The sequence below is a fragment of the Echinops telfairi genome, unplaced genomic scaffold (genome assembly GCF_000313985.2).
Source record: "Echinops telfairi isolate 266 unplaced genomic scaffold, ASM31398v2 ScPeMD7_9;HRSCAF=40, whole genome shotgun sequence".
Classification (NCBI taxonomy): Eukaryota; Metazoa; Chordata; class Mammalia; order Afrosoricida; family Tenrecidae; genus Echinops; species Echinops telfairi.
Window position 1 is genome coordinate 33,518,641 of NW_022103906.1, and position 12,165 is coordinate 33,530,805.

At 41.8% G+C, this 12,165-nt stretch overlaps 1 protein-coding gene across 1 annotated transcript in view; it reads right to left on the reverse strand.

The window, feature by feature from the left end:
- Positions 1-10,353: 10,353 nt before the first annotated feature.
- The window catches only part of ADAM9 (ADAM metallopeptidase domain 9), a 175,810-nt gene continuing 173,998 nt past the window's right edge, over positions 10,354-12,165 (reverse strand). The window contains exon 22 of the mRNA XM_030884665.2: positions 10,354-11,719. Within this exon, the coding sequence (XP_030740525.1) occupies positions 11,626-11,719 (94 nt within the window). The 3' untranslated portion in view covers positions 10,354-11,625. The remainder of the gene's footprint in view (positions 11,720-12,165) is intronic.

Sequence of the window (12,165 nt, forward strand, 5' to 3'; positions counted from 1 at the left end):
CAATCTGTAAGCAATTGGACATCCCGTTACAGAAGGGTGGTTGGGAGAAGATGGGCCAGTCAGGGTACACTATAACACTGATGAAACATACAGCTTTCCTCTGGTTCTTCAATACTTCCTCCCCTCTATTATCATGACCCTAATTCTACCTTACAAATCTGGCTAGACCAGAACATGTGCATGGGTACAGATAAGAGCTGGAAACTCAGGGATATAGGACAGATAAACTCCTCGGGACCAATATTGAGAGTAGCCATACCAGGAAGGTAAGGGAAAGGTGGGGGCAGAAAGGTGGAACCAATCACAATGACCTATCTATAACCCACTTCCAGGGGATGGACAACAGACAAGGGGGTAAAGGGAGACACCGGACAGTGCAAGACATAAAAAAATAATAATACTTTCTAAATTATCAAGGGTTCATGAGGGAAGGGGGGAGGGAGAGAAGGAGGGGAAAGGGAATGGGAAAATGAGGAGCTGATACCAAGGGCTCAAGTAGAAAGAAAATACTTTGAAAACGATGATGGCAACCTATGTACAAATGTGCTTGAGACAATGGATGTATGTATAGACTGTGGTAAGAGATGTACAAGGCCCTAATAAAATGATTTGTTTTAAAAAGAAGAAGGGGTGATGGAAACAGGAAATACAGGGAACAAGTGGGATCATTGATGTTGCACTGTGGGGATTACAATCAATGACATGAAACAACAAAATGTTCCTCAATTCCTCGGTAGAAAACGGTTTTGTTGTGACGTTCAAAGTAGTGGCAGGATGACAAGATGCCGAATATAGTGTAAAAATAGGAAGGTGCTATCTTAAAATTCCTGAGAACATGAAATTGAAAGATAATGGAATTTTTTCCACAAACTTTTTGAACCCTCCTTATATCAAAAACTTGCATCTAAATACCCCTTCTCCATTTAGACTTGTTTGAAGACTCAGTCTTTTGATCTTTGTATCTTCCTGTACCGTGTCTTTGCAGAACGGCATACGCGATAGATTTTTGTTCTGCAGGACAAGTTATAAGAAACAGTGCCCTCAGAGAGAGTTTTGATACGTTGGAAACAGACCTACCAGAAAGACTGCTCAAAATTCGGAGCATAATTAGATTCTCTTTGGACTTATTACAATGCTGGTAACTACTGTTCTTGCAGCTGTTGCTCTAGTCCCTGGGGAGCATCTAAAAGAGGACCCATTTCCCAGGCAAGAGGACACCCTGGCAGGGTGGGACCTCGGGTTTTGGATCAAATTGCATTGTTTCACTAGAGAGCAGGTAAAGAAGAAAAAGAAAACCTTGCTAGGGCCACGACTGAACTAGCAGGACTTGCATTGTTTTACCTGGAGTTGTTGCCAGCAAGCCACCCAGCCCAGCCAGCAGCAACATTAGGCTGAACATGATGGGGCTTCTCCGCTCCCCCGGGATGGATGCTGTGCAGGGGTGGCAGTTGAGCGGCTGGAGTCCGGCGCCCGAGAGCCGCGCGGCCACTGCGCTGCCTCCCGCCCCCCAGATGGCTCGCTGCTCTTCTGCAGTAGGCCAACCACAGTGACCTCTGTAGTGTGGTCTCCCCACCCTGTGCGTTTGATAGTGATGAACTTTGAAAGGCAAACACATGCATCGTGCTTGTTTTCTATCAGATGGTTCCTGATGATGGAGTCTGGAGAAGGGCGGTGGATGTGAAACTCGCTGCGAGCCCACGTGTTCCAGAACCCCAGGTCTCTCCTCCGCGGGATTTGGTTTCGTTTGGTTCCTCTGTGTCCTCAGGGAGAAAGATGGGGCTGTGTGCTCCAGGGAGCTGCTAACCTCAAGATAGGCAGTTAGCAGCCATCAGTCACTCCATGGAGAAAGACGAGGCTTTCTACTGCTGTAAAGTGGTCGTCTCCGGAACCCACACGGGCAGTTCGACCCTGCCCTATTTGGGTCACTCTGAGTCGGAATCGACTCAATGGCAGGGGCTTTGATTTGGTTATCTGACAGTCTTGGAAATCCTAGGTGGGGTCTCTATGAGTCACCGTAAGGTGGAGGCTAGTGTGATCGGAGCTGCTTTATAGCACATACTTGCCTAGACTCAGTGCAAAGTGATCAAGAATGATTTTAAAAGACAGACTTATTGTCCTGTTGTTTCTTTGCTCTTTAACTCACCATGACCCTTTTTGTTGATGTTTTTAGTGCAGCAGATGTTGCATTATATTTGTGTATTTGGCTTTCTCTGTAACTAGATGTTGTATTTCTAAAGGACAAGAAGTGTGACCTAGCCACCCCTCATATATCCCAGTGCCTAATGGAGTCCTTGCAGCATGGTAGAATTTCGGCAAACATTTAAGGAATTTAATAAATTCTGACTTGCACTTTCTCTGGATTGTGTTGAATCTATGGTTAGCAATCTAGGTATTTCCTTGATAGAAAGGGGGAGTGAAATGTTCTGCACACTTAAGTTTGTGAACATATACTCAAACCTTGATATAAAATGTACACATTACTGATATTTGATCATTAACATCTTCAGCAGATGGTAAGGAAGTGTCTAATTATTTTCAGTTTTTAGGTAGGATCCATAACCAAGAAGTTTTACAATTTTTAACAGCTACCAGAAATAAATCAAGTACCAGCTTAAGTTAGAACTACATAAACTAAGAGGGTAAGTAAAAAGTGCCGCTACAACATACCGGCATCAAGAACCAATAGAAATGTCTGATGGGCCCGCCCCAATCCCAACTACATGGACAGCCTCCCTTCCCCCCAGAAGAATGCACTTCAGAGGACGCACTGAAGCTACAGGGGAGAGGGGCACGTCTGATCAGAGCACACAGGAACAAACGAAAAGGGAAGGAAAGGGTGGAACACATCCTGGCCCAAGCCCTGAGGATGATATTCCTGCTCAGAGTAGCAATGCAAAGAGAGGACCATAGGGCCGGCCCCATCATGAGACATGACATCCCTCACTGACCCATAGTGCTTTGAGGGACAACAAAGGTGGCACAGTGCGGGAATTGTGCCTGATCTGACCCCACCACACTGGGGTAAAATGCTAAGGGCGTGCAACAGAGCAGCCAGGGGAGCAAAGCAATGAAGTCCCCAGGGAATACCAAAAATAGACTTTGGAGCCATGGTGTGGCACCCTATCAGACTTGACCAGAAAACACTCCTAAAGGTCAACAAACAGACCTTGAACTATTTATAGGCTTTTCTTCTTTTCTCTTGTTTTTTGTTTTGTTTTGCTTTGTCTTGTTTTTGTGCTTATTATTGTCTCTGCATATCTATCTAGATAAGATAGGCAGGATAAACAATCCCGAAGAGAAAACAGTCGGTCTGATGATTCAGGGGGACATGGGAGAAGGGAAGGCGGGGGGTGGGGGTGGAGTGTGGAAAGGAAGTGGGTGTTAACAAACCCAGGGACAAGGGAACAAGAAGTGATCTAAAATTGATGGCGAGGAGGGCATAGGATGCCTGGTAGGGAGTGATCAAGGGCAATGTAACCGAGAGGAATTACTGAAACCCGAATGAAGGCTGAGCATGATAGTGGGAAGAGAAAAGTAAAGTAAAAGGAAATAGAAGAAAGAACTAGGAGGCAAAGGGCATTTATAGAGATCTAAATATAGGCATGTACATATGTAAATATATTGATATATAATGATAGGGAAATAGATCTATATACATATATTTATAGGTTTAGTATTAAGGTAGCAGACAGACATTAGGCCTCTACTCAAGTACTCCCTCAACAAAGTGTTCTAATAACCAGGCATTCAATGATGCTTGCCTTCCAGACATGATTGCTAAAGACAAAATGGGTGCATGGCAAATGTGGTGAAGAAAGCTGATGGTGCCTGGCTATTAAAAGATATAGCATCTAGGGTCTTAAAGGCATGAAGATAAACAAGCGGCCATCTGTCTGAGAAGCAACAAAGTCCACATGGAAGAAGCACACCAGCCTGTGTGATCAGGTGCCAATGGGATCAGGTATTAGGCATCAACAACCCAACACAAAAAAATCATATCATTGTGAATGAGGGAGATTAGAGAGTGGAGACCCAAAGCCAATCTGTAGAGCATTGGACATCCCCTTACAGAAGGGTCACAGGAAGAGACGAGCCAGTCAGGGTGTAGTATTGCACCGATGAAACACACAACTTTCCTCTGGTTCTTTAATGTCTCCTCACCCCCACTATCATGACCCCAATTCTTCCTTCCAAATCTGGCTAGACCAGGGCATGTGCAGGGGTACAGATAAGAGCTGGAAACACAGGGAATCCAGGACAGATAAACCCCTCAGGACCAATATGGAGAGTAGGGATACCAGGAAAGTAAGGGGAAGGTGGGGGAGAAATGGGGAAACCGATCACAATGATCTACATATAACACCCTCTCAGGGACGGACAACAGAAAAGTGGGTTAAGGGAAACGGTCAGTGTAAAACATTAAAAAATAATAATTTATAAATTATCAAGGGTTCATGAAGGAGGGAGGTTGGAGGAGGGAGGGGAAAAATGAGGAGCTGATATCAAGAGCTCAAGTAGAAAGAACATGTTTTGAAAATGATGATGGCAACAAATGTACAAATGTGCTAGACACAATGAATGGATGTATGGACTGAGATGATAACAAACTTGCGGGGGGGCGGGGGAGTACTGCTATAAAGTCACATAAAACTTTTTATTAAACAAGAATATCAAGATTGATACACTTCTTTTTTAATAAACCTCAGCATCTACCATTTTTCTTATGGTACTCCACACCTCCATCAAAGCATTCCTGAATATATAAGAGCCATTTGGACACAGTGAAAAATTCAAGGACCTTTGGAATAGTATGTCCAAGATCCCCCTTTGAGGATCAGATGCAACAGTGACTATGGCATGGAGGCTCAGAAGAGCAGCACTGAGACTACAGGGTATATCTTCTCTTCATCTGGCTGAAGACCATTAGACTGAAAGAGAGAGTAATAGGTGAACTGGCTCTCTGGTACACTGGGGCAGAAGTCAAGAGACAAGTTGGTGGAGAAGCTGCTTACGAGAGATGTGGCTGCTGGCTAAGGAGAGGTGTTACTGTGGACCAATGACAGTTTACAGTTTACTGATCCTTACAGTTTACTGATCCTGTCTTGTGGTAATCTACTAATGCCCCTGGTTAGCCCATTTAATCGTAAATATTGTCACTGAGTTCTGTGTGGCTATTACAATGAATTATCGCAGCCAACCTGGAAGTAGAGTACCATAAGAAAAATGGTTAGTGCCAAAATAGGGTAAAGAGGTCTGGATGGAGAATATATATCTAACCCCACCTCATGTCCAGCTCCTTGTCGTTTGTTTCTTGCAGCCAAGTTTAAAGATGTTTTGGTATCCTCCAGAAACTCAAACTGTCTTCTTTAAAATATATTGTAGTTTGGGGATCAAAGGGAAGTCTGAAGTGACAAAATCAGAGTTGTAAAGTGGATGGGGTATGGTTTCCCAATGAAATTCTCATCGGTGCATCATCGTGATGGAAAACCTCCTCAGTGCAAATTTCCTGGCCTTTTCTCAATAACGGTGTTTTCAATCTTCTAATAAACCTCAGCATCTTCCAGTGTCCTTCAAGAACATTATCGAGATTACTCCTTTGGGAGTCCTCCAAACATAACCATAACCTATCGTGCTAACTTCTCTATCTTGCATTTAACTGGTTCAGCAAATCTCCTTTGAAGCCACTGTTTTGATTAGACCTTACTCTCTGGATGTGAGGTGTAGTCAAATTAATATGGCCCTTCTAACAATCATCCGCTTTGTGACGTATTACAAATTCTGGCCTCTATACCTGTGGGTAGAATCCCATTCTGGAGGATTCTCTGCTATGCCAATGGACAGGATGACAGTGGTGCATGGATCAAGAAAGGTAGCTGTGAGAATAGAACATGGGAGTACTGCACGGTTTAAAATCATGAAAGGTGTACACAGAGCTGTGGAGGCAGGCAGAGTTCCAGCAGCTAGGTAGGTGGAGCTGCAGAGAGATTTCCCAGAATCCCTCACTCTTATACAAAAGGCCACACCCCCAAAGAGGTATCATCAAGCTACCACCCCGAGTCATGAATATCTATCTAGTCAACATAAAATCATCTACCTAACACAAAAGTAGAAGCTCAAAATCCATTCACAGGACCCCCACATGGATTAAGCTTCCGGTGAATCCCCTCTGATGTCAGCAGCCTTGCTATCAGACAGAGACCATTTTTAAGTCCATTAAGGCGATTGTAATTTGGTTAAAATGTAACACTTTATCACTTGATCTCCTTTTTGAGCCATTTTAAACATGTTCATTTTTAATATTTTCAGCTTTCTTTTCTATTGTTTTTCTATGCATCATTGTTAATTTGTTATTTATGTTTTGTATCATTTTCTGTGTATAAAATCCGGGATAGGTAAATCTAAAGAGACAGTAACTGGATTAATTACCTAGGCATGTGCCAGGAGAGGTTGGGAGAAAATGGGGAGCGAATGAGAAAGATGTTTTGAAATTGATTATGGTAATGATGGCACGTCTTCTTATTATGATTGAATTATTACATTGTATGATATGTGAATTATATACTTTTTTTTTAGAATGGGAAAGTGTAGTAGACTTGTACCTACTACTTGAATTTTGAATAAACCTGACCCTGTGCACAAGAGTCAGTCCTTGCTTTTGTGGCTACAAAAGGCCCAAGTAACTAGAACACACTCTCTTCGTTTAAAAATACTATTATAATAAAAAACTTCTGGGGAAAAAATTGTGAGTCAGGGTTGCATCATCTCACCTTATTATTCAATCTGTAGGCTGAGCAAATCAACAAATAAACTGGTCTAGCTGAAGAAGAATGTGGCATCAGGGTCAGAGACGAGCTTATTATTAACAACCTGAGATAGGCAGATGACAACCTTGCTGGCTCAGGAGTACTTGACGCACTTGCTGATAATCAAAAATTGCAACCTTAAATATGGATTACAATTCAGTGAAGGAAACAAAACAAAACACAACCACACAACTGGACCAGAAGGTAACATCATGATAAATGTAGACAACATGGACGTTGCTTGGATCCACAATCAAGACTCATTGGAAGAGCAGTCAGAGATCAAATGACACGCTGCATTGGATAGACGTGCTGCACAGACCTCTTTAAAGTATTAAACAACAAGGAGATTACTTTGAGGACTAAGGTGTGCCTGGCCCAGGCCAGGATACTGTCAATTGCTTCCAGGTCTTGTGTGAGTGGGATATTGACTGAGGAAGACCAGAGAAGAATTGATGCATTTGAATTATGGTGCTGCTTAAGAGTGGTGACAGTACCATAGACTGCGGAAGAACAAACAACTCTGTTTTGGAAAAAGTAAGAGCAGAATGTTCCTTAGAAGCAAGAACGGTGAGACTTTATTTCACGTGCCTTTGACATGTCATTTGGAAAGGCTAGTCCCCAGAGGGCAATACTGCTTGGCAAAGTGGAAGGACATCATAAAAGAGAGGCATTCAAGATGGGCTAGCCCACTAGAAGAAATAACAGGTCAAATACAGCTCAAATATGACAATTGTGAGGATGGTGCAGGACCTAGAAGTGCTTTGGTCTATTGTACATAGAGTTGCTATCAGTCAGAACCGTCTCAATTAAACCTAACAGCAACAAGAAATGTTCACCTTACTAGAGAGTGTGTACAGCCACCATCCTTTGTTTCCTTGGGGGTATGGTCCTGCTGGAAGAGAAAAATCATACCTCTATAAAAGCCACCCCTCTGTTTAAGAGCCATCTCAGAAGCAGGGACACACAAGAGAAATGCCAGAATCATCCAAAGAGCCACCAGTGGAGCATGCTTCAGATCTCCATCTGAAGTGGCAGACACCGAAACCAGACACACATTAGGCAGCAGCATAGGGACCAAGAGACAAAGTAGCCATGATGAGCCAGAGGCAGAGGCAGAAGACCAGGAGACAGAACAGGGGAGCAGTGCTGAGACCACAGGACTGTTAAGTAGAGGGATAAATGGGTGTGTTGGCCCATGGAGGCAGAAGCTAAGGGACAACATGGCTGAGGCTGAGAATGATGTGGCTGAGAGGCTGAGGACCAGAGATTTGACTGCTGAGAAAAGGCACTACTGTGGACAAATCATGGTATCCTTACTGCTTACTGATTCTGACTTATGGTTAACTTCCTTCATAAAACCCTTTGTCTGTGAACTCTGAGTGGCCATTGCACTGAATCGTAGGAGCCACCATTGAAGTGCAGTGCTCTGGGAGGAATGGTTGCTGTCGGGCTGGGTAAAGGAGGAAGGAGCATGGAGGCTGTCTGACCTCTGCCTCACGGCAGTAAGGAAGCCTGAGGAGACTAGATAGGGCCCACACCCATATTGTCATACTCAGGATGGCACTGGTAAATACAAGACTCATCCCCAGTGACGACAAGTTCTATAAAATTGAATTTGCTCACTTTGTGTTTAAAAGACCATTGGATCATCCCATGGGGGCTATCTTGGAAGCAACACAGTCCAGGAAAGTTGGTGTGTGACTGTGCTGTTCTAATTTCCAATCAAAGGCAAAAAGGAACTGGCTCTGTGGATCCAGCGGAGTGCAGAAAAAGGCATCCTTTGAGTCCACGATGCTGTACCACTGTGTGGAGTTAGGAATTCCCCCTAGGGTGCATGGGGGTTAGGCATTACTGGATGCAGTGGGATCACTGCTTCATTTATTATTCACAGATCTTGATCCTTCTGGGAAGACCTGTCTTTTTGACTGGTAATATTGGGGGTGTTACAAGGGGAATTAACAGGGATCAAAAGTCCATGCTGGAGGACTTTATAAATAAGGGTTGTAGTCCTTTAATGGCTTCAGGTTTCAAATGGTACTGCTGCTGGCAGGGAAACTGGATGGGATATTTTAGGAAAATATTTATAGGGGATGCTTATTTTGCTCTGCTGGGGACTTCGTGTCCCAGACTTCAGGGTTTATGGTACTTTCTCACTGTTTCTGTGGGGGGGCTTTGCAGCTTCTCTGCAGGAAGGATCGTTTAGAAAGCTAGCGTAGGGCTAGGATGAGGCCCTATGACCATGTAGGTGTATAGCTTAGACAAAACAACTCAGCCTATAAGAGTGGCTGCACATTCAGGGACGACTAGAAGGCTATGAGAGAATTAAAAGTTGTCCCAAAAGGCACCTTAAGGGCTCCATAACGTGTCCGACTACAGGGTTCCCTGGCATTCCCATGGTGCAAGTGGCTCTCAGTCCACTAGACTGCATCAGCTCCAGCATCTCCACTTGGACTCGGTTGCCTTCTTCAAGGGCCATCTGCACCAAGTACTGCTTGCAGACCTCCTTGAAGACATTGAGAATAACTGTCTGCTTGTGAATTCGGACTTGACATACGTGCCCTGGTGCTCAAGCAACAGCCACCTACGTCCCCTGGATTTGAGTGACCCCAGGAATGGCCTAAACAGAGAATTCATTACAGTTCTGCAAAAAAAAAGCTTGTTGAGACCAAGCTGTCTGCTTAACATTGAAAATGCTGAACTATGCAATTCCACGCTGAGGAGACATGGTATCAGTGGTAATGCTACAGTTTTCTTCCACCCGTTTCTAAACTTAAGCTACACTTTCTTCCTTCTTCAGTGTTATCTTCCTTCTCTGGACTCATCTTGGATGTCTTCTTGACCATCCTTAAAACACCAAGTTCATCTGAAAACGGTTGTTTTATGTGACACAGCATTCTTACACCTGTTGCAAAGCTTCAGTGATTTGGAAAGACATCCACTTGAGTTTTGTTTGAAAAAAAAATCCATGGGGGGAAAAATAGCGATGTTACCACTGACTTCAAAATGTTTTTTTTTTTTCCTTTGACACAAGTAACCTTCTTTTGATGGCAGTTAACTAGACTAAGACAAAAGAGAGCTTGTCTTCACCTATCACAGAGATATGATGACTCATGTTTTGTTTAGAAATGGGTTATCTTCAGAGATTTAAATAGTCTCCATTCTTCAGAACAATCTGTTTTCCTTTAAAAACAAAACGCCATTGTGCAAACTTTGAATAACTTTGAAAATCTGGTGACCTATGGTGGTTTGATGGCATCGTGAATTAGGAGCCAGACTCCTAATTGCAAGGTCAGCAGTTTGAACCCACCAGTCCCTCCGTGGGAGAAAGACGAGGCTTTCTGCTCTCAAAGATTTACACCTCAGAAACCGGTAAGGCAGTTTACTCTGGGGTAGCTATGAAAGAGAATCAACTCGATGGCAGTGATGTTGGTTGTTTTTTGTTTTTTAATATCCATATAAGATTAACTAGTGTTTTATTTAAAAGAATAAAATCTTCATTAAGAAATAATTGAATCTTTATGAAGTTAGAGAAAGACAAAAACCAGAATTTCAAGTATTTTCTTTATTGTAAATGTTGTATTTGTATATGAATATAAACACAAACCAATTTTTAAAAAAACTAATGAAATTCTATTAATAAATTTATTATTAAACTTTATTATGAAAGATTATGAAAAAGTTTAGTGTTTAAGATTGCACTGTCCATATCATCTCTTCCACAGTGATAATTCCTTTTTTAACACAGCTGGGAATATAACTCACAAATGCCACACTAGTTCTGCAATCCTCTAAAAACAAAACAAAGCCAAATATACTTTTTCTTCCTTCCTTCCTCCAGCCTCATTCCTTTGAAAATATTAGTGACAACTGAGACATGATCCAGCACACCTTACTAATTGTGAACATTCTACATGATATTCATAGTAAACTTTGAAAGTTCAGATTTTAGACTTAATTTTTAAAGTGCTCATGAAATTCTTTAGTGGTTTTATAATAGCTCAATTGAGTAAAGTTATTATAATTTTTTCTGCTTTATTATAGCCATGAATCAACAAAATCTCAGATTAATTCTATTAAATACGTCGTACCTTAAATCTTATCATTTATTTTAAATAATTATGCACTGCAAAAGGGTGCCATGCTTCAATATGATTCACACTAGAAATTCTAATACTAAATTAACTTTCCTAATCATTGTCATAGCTGAAGACTGTAAAAATTGAGCTAATAACTGTGTGAATGTACACACATTTTAGAGTATTTTATTCCTTTAAAATAATATAAAGTCATAGTTGTGGTTCTTGTGCAATCATCTAAAAACAATGATTGTTAGTGCATGCAAGATGAAATGTATTCATTATTGGCAGCTAATTAGTGCATTTTCACAGGTATTAGATTATTACCTGTTCAATTAGAATCTACATTAATAATAACTAAAGTAAAAAGTTCAGAATAATATTAAAGCACAAAATGAAAAAACTTAATCTAATACAGTTAAGTTGAGGATCACTACAATCACATATTCAAAATAACAATCATGTAAAATGCATTAACCTGATAGATAACCTAATACAGTTTATTCAGTGATGGAAATGGAAGCTTTATTTCAAATCTGTGGCTTAATGAATTTCCTTCTATTTACCAATACCTGATACTTAGTTCTTGTTTCTCTGTGTTAGTACAATTTTTTATCCTGGTATTTTCCTTTCATTCAGAGTTGCAGCAGGAAGAAAGGTTTATCAAGAAAACAACAAGGGGGAAAAAAATCATCAGCTCAATTCCCTGAAGACATTAGAGCAAGAGGAACGGGTAAAAGAAATCAAGTGACAGAACTATATAAAGGAGGTGCAGGAGCTCGGCGAGCAGGAATTAAATTTCCCTGAGATGATACTTTCGGTTGTGGTGGAGGTGGCCTGGGAGGAGGGTAAAGAAATAGTTAATAGTTTATATTGAATGCAATATGGTCATAGTCAATACAAGTTTAACATGACACCATCCACAGCATCCTTGACAGTACTTGAATCTACTTGATATTCTGGTATTACTATTTGTTTTACACTGAATTGTGTCCTTCCAAAATACTTGTAAAGTCTTAACATCTATGCCTGTGGTTATAATTCTGTGGGAGTTACATAATCTGTTGTCAATTTAAGAGGATTAAGAGTGAAGGGGTGTGCCACACCGAGGCAAAGCACTGGGGGAGTACAGCGGAACAGCAAGGGAATGGAGCAGCAAGGTTCCCAGGGAATGCTGAAGGCAGACTTTGGGGCCAGGGCATGGTGCCCCAACATGGAAACCACTGGAAAACACTCCTAAAGGCCAACGATCCTTGAACTAACTACAAGCTTTTCTTTCTTGT